The 14,972-nt window shown below is 33.5% G+C and overlaps 1 protein-coding gene across 6 annotated transcripts in view; it reads right to left on the minus strand.

The window, feature by feature from the left end:
* Nucleotides 1-623: 623 nt before the first annotated feature.
* The window catches only part of KIF3A (kinesin family member 3A), a 74,859-nt gene continuing 60,510 nt past the window's right edge, over nt 624-14,972 (minus strand). For 4 of the 6 annotated variants that reach the window (XM_074290992.1, XM_074290989.1, XM_074290988.1 and 1 more), the window contains one exon: nt 10,479-14,409. In XM_074290992.1, coding sequence (XP_074147093.1) covers nt 14,361-14,409 — 49 coding nt within the window. In that variant the 3' untranslated portion in view covers nt 10,479-14,360. Of the gene's footprint in view, nt 932-7,524; nt 7,547-10,478; nt 14,410-14,972 lie in introns of those variants that run through there. The other 2 variants (XM_074290991.1, XM_074290990.1) reach the window with 2 other exon arrangements.

Raw genomic sequence — 14,972 nt, forward strand, 5'->3', positions numbered from 1 at the left:
ATGTAGCTTCAAGGCACTGAAGGAGACTTAACGTAAATGGTAACAAATAATTGATGTAACCTTTTACATGATAAGGTTAAAAACATATGATGGGAAGTAGCCAGGGCTAGAAATAAAACTACTTTGTTTTCATCTAAATTCTGCCATTACCTGTAGTCTTTAGTGAGTCACCTCACCTCTTTTATTTGTTTCTAAATGAAATCAGTCCTACTAAGGCACAGGGAATATGGCATAACAACATTTGTAAAGATGCTTTGAAAAGTGAGCAGTATCTTATAGGAGAACATACTCTCCCATATTGTTCCCAGTAGAGATAGGCTGTGGAGGCATAAAAATTAGGCCAATTGAAACTTTATCTTGGGTACTCAGAAAAAAAATTATTTTAAGAGATAAAAGTCAGGAAAAAATAGAGAAGCAAATGTGAGTGACAAAGTACCATAACTGAAGGGCAAAAGAAATGTTTTAGGATAGTACCATACAATAGTCTGTCAGTATGGAGATGTAACAAGCATGGTAGGCAATGAACAGACTGCATTCAAGAAAGAAAGCCATAATCTCTCTCTGATGGATTACTAGATTTATACAAATAAGTTATTTTCCAAGGAACTAAAATACACAACAGTGAAAATTAGGGCATTAACCAAAAATAGGGGAAATATATACACATATGTGTGTGTATACACACACATACACACACACACACACACACACACACACACATTTATTTGGGCCACTGTAAAGAGTAAAAACTCTCTTTACTGATATGGATCAGTCAGTTGTCTATGACTTAATAGTCTGAGAGACCATTAAACTGTAACTTAATAGTTTGGGGCACTGCACAGTTAAGCAACTTGTCCATAGTCACATGTATCCAAGAAAAGACGAACACAGATCTTCCTGATCCCAGTCAGCCTTCTTACCACACCATCACCTGTAAACAGTAAGCCAAAGTTAACATCTTAAAGATTAAGAGAAGCAAAACTGTTGTACTTGAGCTTGCTTTGCTTGGAATTCCTTTTGTGTCTTCAGCATGCTTCTATTCCAATCCACTGGCAAACTCCTTGTATGTCTTAAATACATAATTGGCTTATAAAACTGATATTTTCCAGCATAGTGATAATTTCCATTAGAAGATTAGCTCTTTTAGAACAAGAACTATGTCTCCATATTTAATTTTGCATTCTTTTTTATCTGGAAATAGGATCTGACACACAATATTTTAAAAAATATGTCAGTGATCCAATTCTTCCTGTGCTCAAGAGAACTGTATGGTTCTGTGCACATATATTGTATCTAGGATATACTATAATATATTTAACATGTATAAGACTGCCTGCCATCTAGGGGAGAGGGTGAAGGGAGGGAAGGGAAAAGTCAGAACAGAAGTGAATGCAAGGCATAATGTTGTAAAAAATTACCCATGCATATGTTCTGTCAATAAAAGTTATAATAAAAAAATCAAGAATATGTCAGTGAAACAACTGTAAAATATTCATGATTCTAAGTCTCATAGATATCAGAGTGGCTCCATATAAGCTTCTATAGAAGAGGTTTCAAACATGTAGCATGCAAGTCACATGCAGTCCATTAAATTTCCCCATGCTGCCCAAACCAGGTTAAAATGGAATTGGGAAATATTTAACGAAATAAAAATACAGTAAAATAAAATGTTAATATATGATTTTCTAAGTCAATATGAAGTTCACAGGAATCCTTATGTGTGATTTAATGGCTCCCGCTTTTGACACTACTTTGTTTTTTTTCCAACTATGTATTAGAATTTATTGAGTCCAGACGTAGCAGCTGTAACTCATAACCCCTTCAATAAGTTCCCATTCTCAAATCTCAATGTATTATCCTCATTGTTTGGTATAGCCAGTTTGGGAAGCTCTCTTTTTAACAGTCCCTAAGTTGTTGGACATCTTCTAAAATAATTTCAGTGTATTCTTTCTTTCATCCTTGTTTTATTTTTCTTCTTTTAATTGGATTAATTTGTGGAACAAAAAGTTTAAAGAAAGCAAAATACCTACAACTGTATCCAAGAAAGGCAGTATTTGTAGGGAAAAAATGTTTTTTTAAATACTCCTAAGTAATATCTTTAAATAATCCAACACATTGGATTTGTATGTGTGTGTGTGTGTATGTGTCAAGAATTCCAGTACTCCAAAGTTGTTACCTGAGGAATCCTCATGTTCTCAGCTGGCCATGGTGAGTATAAGTGACTCATGTGGATGTAATCGCTGGTATAGATCAACAGGCTATTTGATTTTTATAGAAAGTGATTTGTAAAGCATAGTATCTCATCCAATAAAACAAATAGAGAAATGGGTAGATAGAATATTTAGTAAATGTTTATTATATGCTAGGCATTGTGCCAACTACTGGGGATATAAAAATTGACAAGACAAACAGTCCTCTCAAGAAGACAACATATAACTGGGGAACCTTTGGTGATATGACACATAGAGGGCCAAGAAGTAACATGAAGTCTGCATCCTGGTTAAAAAAAAAAAAAAAGGCAAAAGCTAACATATCAGAGCCTAGGAATCTTGACACAGGCTAGGCTACCAATGGGGAAGATAATTATGGTCTGAGTAAAGATGTTAAGTAATTGATGAAATCCTACCTTCTACTAGAAGACTTTCCCAATCTCTTAGTTCTAATGCCTTCTCTCAGTTATATTTATCATGTAGCTTATTCATTTACTAGATGTCTCTCAAATCAGATTATGAGCTGCTTGAGGGCAATGGCTGTTTATATTTTGCCTTTCTTTGTATCTCCAGTATTTAACACGGTGCCTGGTTCATAGTAGGCACTTAATAATTGCTTACTGACGACTTAAGGATCAAGGTGGTCCTGGAATAATAATGTGAAGTGAATAAGTGAATAGGCAAATTAGAAAGCAGATGATGACTAAATTTGTGAAAAGATGAATTTAGATCTGAGGTCTGCTTAACAATTAGAGCATTTCAAAAGGAGGTTGTTTTGCTTTGGGGGCTTCCCTTCATTGGAAATCTTCAGGAAAAGCTGGATGACCACTGGTCAGGGGTGTTATAGAAGGAATCCTATTCAAATGTAAGGATTAGATGAAGTAATTTTTTATTCTGAGATTCTCATTTAATATATAGTGGGCTATTCTCACTCAATATACTGTGGGCTTTGTTATCAAACATAACGAATACAAACATCCTTTCAAAGAGGTTCACAATAGAGAAACTCCTGTCCATCAAAGAACTGCTTTTAAAACACAAGAGAATTTCTATTTGTCGAGCTGGTATTGATTTCACTGACAGAATGGATTAATGCTAAAGGAAACAACAAAATCAGCAAATACAGATTTGAATTATTTTGGCTCTGAAATGAGATTCCAGGCACCTAAGTTTAATAAAAATATCAGGATATATAACTAATATTGGACCCCATGCCATAGGCCAGGTGTTCTCAAACTACGGCCCGCGGGCCACTGAGGACGTTTATGTAGCCTGCTGGTTTATGGCAAATGGGCTGAGGGGCCCATGGGGCCCAAATGAGACTATAGTCCGGCTCCTCCAACAGTCTGAAGGACAGTGAACTAGTTGCCCCCTATTTTAAAAGTTTGAAGACCACTGCCATTGGCTATTATGTTTTATGCTGTCTGGTCCTATATTTAAAGCTGCTTTCCTTAACATAATTTGAAATAGTATTCTTTAATGCTAAAGTCTCCATGATGTGTCAATGGTAAAGTTCTAAAATCCCTAATTACAGAAACAGAAGGCTCCAATTTTGTTCAAGAAAAGCTAAAGATCAAAGTGATCTTTGACTAATAGGTACTTACACCATTCCACTAAGGTGACTTGTACATCCTTGGGAGTAACATAAATCTAACAATATTTAAGAGAAATAACCTTAAAGCATGTTTTCATTTTAACATATACAACCCTTTTAGCTCTATTTTTATCCAAAAAACTTTTAACACTCCTCTTAGACTTATATAAGAGATGGAGCTTTAGGCAGTCAAAATATACTTGATATTTAGATAAGTAAACTTACATCTATTTGTCCTCCTTAAAAAAATATGAAATGTGGTCTGAATATAAATCCCTCCTAGAGAGTGGGAAAGGGGGAAGGGAGGAAGAGAAAGAGAGAGACACAAAGACAGAAGAAACAGAGAGAGAGAAAGACAAGAGACATAGACAAAGGGACAGAGAGAGACAGAGAGAAAGAGACAGAAACAGAAGAAACAGACAGGAACAGTGACAGAGACTATGAGCTTCTTTGACAACTATTTCTTTTTCTAGACAGTGAATGACTTTGAAACATTATGCAGAGCTGTCACTGTGCTTCAACAGGCCTCCAACAGCTGTCCAACACAAGAGCTAAAGAAAATGTGTAGAAACCTAATGCATTTAGTGAATCAGGTCAGTGATAACTGCATGCACTTCTACTGCTCACCTTTATCACTAATCTACTGCCCAATTCATCATTTAGTCACTATTTTCACAGAGTCCATCTAAATATTTTCATATATTACTGTGACCCTAATTAGGCAAGCCATTTTCTTTATTATACGTGAGTTATTTATTTCATGCAAAATTAGGAATTGGGGGTAGATGATCTCTAAGATCCCTTTTGCCCTTAAAAAGTTTATGATTCTCATACCACTGCTAGTAGATAGGTCCCACCTACCATCCATGCATTTTTCCTCAAACTTTTACAGCATAACAAGATAAACTACCCACATTCTCAACAGCATATTTCTAGGAATATTAATGTAAGCAGCTAAGAATGTGACAGAGATGTTTAAAGTTGCCATTCAAAATGACATGTAAATGTGAATTTATCTTCCATTGGTAGACACAGTATGTTGCTAAATTATAGCCAGTTATCTGTTTTATATGTTTGATGTAGATATAAGCATCGTTTTCAATAGCCAAAATTGTTGGTACAAAACATAAGCAAATGATCTCCTGCTATTCCACTAGTAGACATAAGGTCCAATTAAAACAAATTCATAATATCCTGGAAAATATCTACTTTTAATGAGATGCCATGGGGGTCTAAGTCAGGAGCTGAAAATAGATTTGTCCCCAAGTAAACAGATTTAGTGGCAAAAGTAGAATAATGAAATAAGCTGATGTATAATGTTTCCCTTTACAGACCAAATGTCCTGTGAATGAAACCAAGATTACTAAATTGCAAGATTTCCTGAGCAAACTAAAAACCATCAATCAGAAGATATTTTCAAAAAGCACACAGTTTTAGAGAACAAATCTTAATTTATAATTTCCTTATAGTTATATATTTTAAACAGTATATTTATATATTTATAATGTATAATTAAATAAAATATATATTAAGATTAATATTTCATTTTAATCAGTATTAGCTATTTTTATTAGTTATGGATTTCCATTTCTTTGAAAAATAAAGTGTCTAGTATGGCTCTAGAATTGGATTCGGTGCTATGATAATAGATTAAAAAAAATGCATATGACAGCCCCTTTAAGGAGGTTAAAATCTAGTTGAGGAAAACAAAGCAGATAAAATTAGGAAACTCTTTTTAAGACAATATAACCATCAAAGAATTTGGTATTAGAATCTCTGAGAAAGGCCTGATATGAATTTAAGGGATGACAAGTCATTACATACTTGTTTAAACATACTTTTGGAAAAAAAAAAATTAGGCCTAATATCATGGCTTTTTTTCACCCCGAATTACACTGGTTTATAGTCTCCTATTTCACATACTCCCAGAGCCACAAAGCCCAATTCAAAACTAATTTGTGACAGCTGCAACACATCTAGATATAATTTTAAATAAAATGCCACCTGTGGAAGTGATAAAATCATAGTATTTTTTTAAAAGGGGGAATCATTAGCCCTCAAAAAAATTAGGGGAAGGGGATTTAAAAAACCCCCCCAAAAAAACAAAACTAACCCTTTAACTACAAAAGATTAGTCTAGAAAGTGATTATGCAACCAGAAATTAAGAAAGTTATTCTCTTAAGGCCAATGAGAAAGTACACAAGTGTTGTTTTGTCTTCTAATTTTTCAATTCATCTGTCAACCATTTAAGAATTAGTATGGAAGGGAAAAGTACCTGTTTGGTGCCAGGAACCGTGCTAAGCACTTTACAAAGATTTTCTCAATTGAACCTTACAATAATCCTAGGAGATGGATACCTTTTACAACTGAGGAAACTGAGGCAGAAGTTGATTTGCCCAAAGACACATAGCCAGTGTCTGAAGTCACATTTAACTCAGGTTTTCCTCACTCCAGACCCACTCTAACCACTGTACTATCTTAGTTCATCCATGGTCTCCTATCAAGGTCTCCTAAGCCGATGAGAAGCAGGGCTTATACTTGTTAGATGGAGAAAACACAAACAAGAATCCCTTATGTGATAAGATGTGGAAGGTCTGCAACCTACACTAGTGAAGGGTATATCCATACCAATCAGTTAATTCTTTAAGTCAGCAAATTTAATTGACAGGCTATGGGTAAGATACTAAGTGAGATAAAAAGATAAGAATAAGTCCCTAACCTCAAGGAGTTTACAGTAACAACAATAAAAAGGCAGAATATAATGCCATAAAAGTTGAAAAATATTATGTTGATTCAAAGGAAGAAAAAAGGTAGAGAGAGGGCAATCAGGGAAAACTTCAGGAAGGAGGTGGCTTTTACACTGCTATTAAATCAGAAGGTTTTTAAACTGAGATCAATGAACTTGTTCTTTAAAAATATTTTTATAAACTATTTCAACAGATCTTAACCCTGATAGCTTAACCCTGATTTCAAAACTTAATCCTGATTGCTTGTCAAAAATCAAACATAAAAACATTATTCTGAGAAGGGTGTCATAGGCTTAAATTGATTGCCACAACATCCGCAAAACAAAAGAACTTAATACCCTGCTTTAAAAAATCTGTAGGATTTTACCTACCCAGCTAAGATGCAGAGAGTGGGAGAAGGGGACCCTTTATGCAAAAATAACTGCACTGGGCAAGTGTAGCAGCTCTTCCTCTGAAGGAGCCATTCTTGAAGTGAGAGGAAACTATACACTGAAGGACAGATGGACAACCCCAGGGACTCCTGGGGGCAGTAGTAGATAACATGACAAAGCCCAAGAGGCCTGACGGTCAAGTGGCAATACTAAGTGTCCAGAATGCATAGCATCATAGCAGATGTTAACAGTGCACCTTAGAGAGCAGTGGCAAGGTTTACCATCTTACCAGGATTGCATTGTGACTTTGTGTTCATTTAAGCAGTGTGGCCATGTCAATTTATCAACAAGCATTTATTAAATATTTACTATGTAAATAATAAAAGTACTTTACTAAGTACTTACTTACTATGTGCCAAGTATTATGCTAAATGATGGATGTTTAAAAAAAAAAAAAGAGGCAAAAAATAGTTTCTGCCCTCAAGGAACATACAGTCTAGTTGGTAAGGTAACCTATTTACATGTCCCCAATAAATGACTGCTGGTATAGGGCTGGACCCAAGGATTGGAGCAGGGTTCTGGGCAACTTCAGTGTGAAGCCTTCTGGGAGAGGGTATTCAGTACCTAGAAGGACAAAGACAATGGGGTTGGGGTGTGGGAGAGGAAGGATAACTTGATAACACCTGAAACTTGTCTAGTGCTTCAAAGTTCAAAGTACTTCTCTATACATTATCTCATTTGAGAAATAATTTCATTTAGAAAAGGAGGCCAATTGACTGAATTGCAAGTTTAAATTGCAAAGGGGAAGATGTCACCAAAAGAACATTATGGATCCCCTGAATTTAAATTTAAGCAAGGAAATATTTCCCCACTCAAATGGAGAACTTGATGAATGGAAATGCTTTACTCACTTTCTCTAGTTTTTTACCTTTGTTCCTATAAGCACATCTTTTTGTCTTATTTTCTAGATAAGTCAAACTACTGTCCCACAATTTCGATAAACAAAAATATATTTATCACCTGTCATGTTTTCAGCAATGCAGAATTACAGAAATATATTAAGACATGGTATTTGGCTTCAGAAAATTTATGATTTTGTTAGGGGAAGACAAGCCGACTACAAAATAGTACAAGATGGCAATGTAATGAGGTACTAGATTGTTATGATATCAACTCCAAGTACTGTAGAAGTTCAGAGGAAAGTAATCAACTTTTATTATATAATATTTTCAATCTCACAGCATATAGTTATATTACTACAATCAACTTTTTGAGGTAGTAGGCTAATCATTATACGCTCAACCCTCTCTTACCTACACTGGAATAGAAAGCAAAGTTCCCATGACTACTCTGTAATACAGCTTGTATTTTTTGGTTAGGCAATATCCTCTTGTTAAGATTTTTATCAACTTTGATAAACATTTTATTAGTTGTAAAGTCCCAGTTAAGTGCCTTTCTACATAAATACATCTTGTCTCCAATTAAACACTAAAATTTTCCCAACCTCCAAAAGTGGGAGTAACTGATCTTTATTAAAGAAATTCAAAGTTATACATGTTTTGAGTATGACAATATGATGTTCAGATAACACTGATAAAAGAAATGAAGACTGGGTCACAGGAAGCCCAGCAAATGCTAAGAGGAAACTAGCTTTTTTTGAAGTAGCCTTTTCAGATTCATTTTCCCACACATTCACTTATTTAGCTTCCAAAGCAGGACTGAATTATCTGCCTTTGAGAATGGAACAACTTAGTAGTCATTAAGTTCAAATAATTTTGCCAAATGTGTTAGCATAAAAAGTTTTTTTTTTAAAGTTTTAGGTTTAGACCCTCATCTCAACTGTGCTATATATTTATAACTATAAATCTCAGTTCACTTACTGTCTTGTATAAATAATGGCAATTCTTTGTGTTTCCAGATTTTAAGTCTATAGAAATTTTACTTATGGTAGTAAGCAAGAAAAAGTAGGATGAAGACCCACGAAAATGGTTGTCACTGTAGCTCTTTACTAAAATTTCTAGGAGTAGTGTGTAGGCAATCTAAAGTGCTTTTTAACATTCTTCAAAAATAAGATGAATTCACTAATTTCAGTGAATTCAGCAAGAGTAATAACCTAACTTATTTTGTGACTCTTTTAGCTTTTCATATTATATTCAGTAAACATTTGTTAAGTAATCAAATTGGACATATATGGTGCTAAGCCCTGAGAAAGATACAAAGTATAGGTATGTTATCATAAACTTATAGTCTAGTAGGGAAATGAAATATATACAAATAACTATAATATAAAATACATGAGTACATTAGAGAGACACAAAACTAAATATTACATAAGGTACCCAGTAGAAAAGATCAATAAAATGGAGGTTAACTATTGAGGAATTCAACTGAAAAGGAGGAGGAAGGGTGTTCCAATAATAACAAATAGCATAACGGGGAAATGAAGCAGGGCATGTTTGGAAAATATGTAATCTGAATACAGCATTATGCCAGGGAAAGGAGTTTGGAGTTTACTTAGTGAATAGCCAGCCATTCCAGCTTTAGATGACCACATAAGGAAGCCACCCTGGAACTTAAATATGAAGAATGGGAATAAAATGGAAGGAAAACATGTGAATTAATAAGGCTTAGTAACTAGTTAGATGTGAAAAATGTCAGGAATAGGGAATCAAAAACAAGGTTTTCAACATAAAAGTTGAGGGCAATGCAAAACTGACAAATATTTTAAGCAGGCTAATTTAAAATGTGACCTGCAGAAAGACACCATGTTCATTAGATGTTTGGGCTAATCTGAGCCCTTACAATTATTTTACCAGTCACTTGTGAGCACACCAATTTCTTAAAAGATGAAAAAAATCTGGGTATGAATAATATCATGAGATATTAGAATCTGTGAATGAAAAGATAGCAATCTTAAATCTTGTGCACATATTCGTAAGTCTTAGTAATTAGTTAACTAGCATTTAATTCAATGAAGAATTGTGTACAGTATGAAGAATGCCACTATATTTTAATACCCTAAAAAAAGTTATAAAATCACAAACTATAAGATAGTAATCTTGATCCTAGAGTACTGTTGTATGATAGACATACAGATGTAATGAATATTTAAAGTATAATTTTCTGAACAATTTTTTTTGACATTTCACACCCTTCTGGATTTAAAATGAGTCAAGCCTCTTTCTCTGGAGCACTACTGGTGGAGTAGCAAGGTGGCAAAGCATTGGGCCTGTGGTAAGGAACTCCTGAGTTAAAACCCAACCTGAGAAAATTGCTAGTTATATCATCCTGAGCAAGTCATTTAACTCTTGTTTGCCTCAGTTTCCTCAACAGTAAAATCAGGATAATAATAGGACCTACTTCAAAGGGTTCTTGTGAGGCTCAAATGAAATCTTTGTTAAGCACATTTTCTGGAACAGAGTAGATACTATTACTATTAAAATGGTTATTCCCTTGCCAATAAAGTGATTTACTAAGCATAAAAAATATCTGGTGCCTATAAAATATCTTAAAAACAGAATAATATGCATTAAAAGAATTGAGAAGGATCAAATCCACATTAACCTTAAAATTTTTATTCATCAGGATGAACATGCTATTATGTATACATACAATACTGGTATTTACAACATAAATAAACTTTTTACATAAAAATTAAACAAATAATTATTTTCAAAATTAAAGAAATACTACAAATGAAGCTAACTGTACAATGTTTATTTAGGGCTCATACACAGCATTGTTGCTAAAAGTTTATATGTTTAGACTACAGTGTAAATTCATCAAAGGCACTAAAGGAAGATGATTTTCTAGCACTTTAGAACCAGGAATAGTTAAATAACATTAAAGTATAAACATACATTAAAACTTGACCAAACATCAATATGTTCTAATGAGAAAAGAGATTTTTTCCTTAACCCAGCCTTGGAGGGAAGGTGGGGGGAGGAAGGAAGATTCCTTATGATATGATTTTAGGGGAAAGAGAAATTATTAAAAACATATTATAAAACAAAATAAAAAGGCATAACAAATATTAAAACTAAAATGAGTGTTATAGGTAAAATGGATCACAGAAAAAGCAAAACATTTAAGGCTATAAGTGTTTAATTGAAACTAACTTTTAAAGTATCAAAAGTTTTTATTAAATAAAAAATAAAAACTATTCTCCCTCCTACCCAAAAATTTTTCACAGACATGTCAACTAACAACTGTGATTGAGAGAAATATACATCATCTTGTGTGCATATTCAGAAAAGTCTTAGTAGTTAGTTAACTAGCATTTAATTTAATGAAGAATTATGTATATTATGAAGAATGACACTATATTTTAATACCCTAAAAAAGTTATGACATCACAAACTATAAATTAATAACCTCTACCCCTATCAATGCTGTCAGTGCTACTTTTAATAAGTAATTCTTATTACTTTTTAAATGAAAGGAAAACATAAGAAATAGTCGAGAGCCTAATTATTTGTATTTTAGACCAAGTTTATCTATATAATGAATAAGTCTACTCATTTTAAGAATGTCTATGTGTTGTGCACTTTCATGGAATTTTCACTGAAGTCACTACAAACTCAAGCCTATGGGTTTTTAAATGTAGTGAGTCTTATGAATTTATTTCACTTTAGCATACTAGTTATGTAAACTTTATCATAACTACTGAATGGCTCAAAACTCAATCCCTTCTTTGCTTCAAAGCTTCCTGGTCAATAAATCTAATGTCAATATCTTATGAAACTAAGAAAATTATATTCATCTAGCATAAAAACGCCAGCATAAACACTTCAATTTTCTGTATCATTGAAAACAACCATTTTTTTCATAGATATGAGTTGTCTTTAGAGGGAAAAAATGACATGGGATGTAATCTATGTTCTAGTGTAGTGAAAAGAGCACTGTACTGTGAGTCAGACAGACTTGGATTCAAATCCTGTCTCTGTAAGACTTCAGACAAAATACTACCTACCTCTCTGAATCTCAAATTTCTCTTCGGTAAAATGGGGATAATAATATGAATACTCCCTAACTCAAAATATTGTTAAGAACAAATGAAAATGAATATAAAGTGCCTTGAGAATATTAAAGCACTTTATAAATGTAAGCTATTATATATTATATACTTTTATATTCAAAGATACTTCCTTTATTAAAGCACACTTTTTTTTTCATTGAGTTAAAGGCTGAAAAATAATGTACTTACAAAAGGAAAAATATTAACTATACTTCTATTGGACAAAAAAGATTTCTCTGCAGACATTACTCCCAGAATTCAGAAGAGTTTAATATTTAAAGCTAAAAAGAGGCCAGAGGGGCTACTTAATCCAAAACCCTCATTTTATGGATGAGAAAAACCAAGGCTCAGAGAGTTAACCACTTTGCTCAAGGTCAAAAGATGATAGTCTCAGACCTAGCTTTGAATCCACACCCTCTGACTCCAGATCTACCACTCTTTCCTCTGTGCCATTTGGCCTCCAGTGCATGAGAGGTTTTGGAAAAACATGTAAATTTTTTTCCTGAGGCAATTGGGGTTAAGGGACTTGTCCAGGGTCACACAGCTAGGAAGTGTTAAGTGTCTGAATTCACATTTGAATTCCGGTCCTCCCGGACTTCAGGGCTGGTGCTCTATCCACCGCACCATCTTGCTGCCCCCAAACAGGTAAATTTTTAAGGAATCTTAATGACACTGTTTTTCAGGACACAAATTCAACTCAAAGTCTTCATAGTATTTTAGTCATAAATTCTAAATGAGGAAGTATTGAAGATTTTAAAATTTCTCATATACTACTAAGAGAGAACACAAATTATTCTCATCACACTCAGGAACTTCAGTGCTCCTTCTTCTTGGAGATAACTTACCAATTTTTCACCCCTTTAGTTCCAAAAAAAAAAAAAATCATAAATGATTATCTAAAATGCTTACTGAGATCATGTTAAGTCAACAAATACTGTTTTTTGAGGATTTAAGACATTTAAAACCAACGAGGTTTAAAGCATTAGCTAACAATGACTTCTTTAAATTTAAAAATTCACACAAAAAATTAAAATGCTAGTGGTTAGTAGAAGTGCAAGTTTCAAGCAAAAAAAGTAACCCTCCATTTTGTAGCTGACTAATCATGAAAAGAATGATGAATGAGTTTCTAATAAAGTACTTTGTACATTGTAAAAATCATAACTAAACACCCAACCAGTATTAAATAGGGAAATGACCTCACTCAAATGACTGTGTGAGAAGAGGTAAAGATGTATGCTCCACACTTCCGAATCCAGAAAATCTGAAGAAGGGAAATAAAAATCTCCAGCTTAATGGGCTTGAGAAGAAATTCAATTTCCTCTAAACATCTTCCAGGTGAGTGTTTTTTTGTTCTGCTTCTAACTCAAAGGCAACACCAACTGCATCTGCAAAGCTCTCAATTGATTTCTTTTATCAATGGTTAATTTCTAAGTCTTCTTATTCATTTAGTGTGGGGGGGGTTTCTGAAGAATGAGAATCTTTCACTCCAAAAGTAAATAACTAAAATCCAATAAAGACTTAAATACTCTCAAAACATCAATTCACCTACGATACATTAAATAGATTTCAGCATAGGCAATACAATGGCTATTTAAATCATTAACTTATTTGATTTCATGATTTCTCTAAGTACTTGTTATAAAAAATGTGGCACCCTTAAATTAGCGACAATTCACTGAAAATATAAATCCACAGGCTTTGCTATCTTTATTAGCCCAAACAAAAATGTATGTTTCATTTGAATTTAAATTAACAGTAAGACAATGGGGATACAGGAAGATTGGAAAGGAGGAAGGAGTACATTGTCAGTGTACATTATTTGTTGACATGATAAAGATGTGTTCTGTTTTCTTTAGATGAGCTGCTTCATTTCTTACTTTAACTACAGCAAATACTACCATTGCAATGAGCAAATATTCAAATAGTGAAAGAGAGCCATATCATAAATGAAAGCTACCACATTCAAATACAACAGTTCAACACAGGATACTTGAAGCTGCCAGTTTCTATGTGCAAGGCATGACATGACATTTAACTTTTTTCATGTCTTAAAATTCAGTTTCTCTCTATGAAGGTCCTGGGTAAATAACTTGTTACTTTACATATGCATCGAACACTGCCACTGTGCAACTATGGTCTTTCAAATTTTCCTACATAAAACAAATAGTAGTAGCGCACATTATGACAATTTAACAACTACTAGTTATGCTGTTGGAACACATTATATTATATAACATATACAGCATAATAGTTTTTGGACAAAAGATAATTTCTAATTCTTACTCCAGAATAAGGCATTATTTTATAGCCTTGGCTGTATGAAATTACAGAAAAATCCTCAATGTTCTCAGGTAAACTAAATAGCTAGGCCAACCATTAGAACATGTACTAATTTTATTGTGATTTCAGATCTGTAAACGTTTACTGAAGCAAAGAATCAATCACAGTCTCAGGCTTCGAAGAACGCTTTCTGTTTTGGAGAGAAAACAAGAAGAAAATGAATGTTTTCTCAAAAGGCCAAAATGTGAGCATTTACATAGTGTGATACATATTTCATATTTCATAACAGATAATCTTTAAAATTATTACTTCTATCAAGCTGACTTCTCAGGCAGCGAAGTGGGGGGGGGGGATTTTATAATAAAAAGTAGACTGTTTATTCCTTAGAAGCATCCAGTAAGGTTAAGTCTAAAATATGTAAAAGTTAGTACTTTTTCAGCCATGTATACATAATTAGCTTATATCAAGTTCAATTGTCAAGAAATGAAAATGTTATGAAGACACAAAATCATGTTTATCCTTCAAAATACTGAAAAAAATCAAGCTTCTCACTTCCTGCCTTGATAGTATCACTTCCAGATGTTAAAGATCCTATGATCATTTTGGACATAGAGTTGGAGGGAAAAATTGGAACAAATGAAAGCTTAACTCATGGGACTCCAACTTTTTCTTGATAAGCTACTTATCTCTATTATGCCAGTTGGCTGATGAATAATGTGGCTACTAATACAACTTCTATTTGACACAAATGTG

This window comes from Sminthopsis crassicaudata, chromosome 2 (assembly GCF_048593235.1).
Source record: "Sminthopsis crassicaudata isolate SCR6 chromosome 2, ASM4859323v1, whole genome shotgun sequence".
NCBI classification, from domain to species: Eukaryota; Metazoa; Chordata; class Mammalia; order Dasyuromorphia; family Dasyuridae; genus Sminthopsis; species Sminthopsis crassicaudata.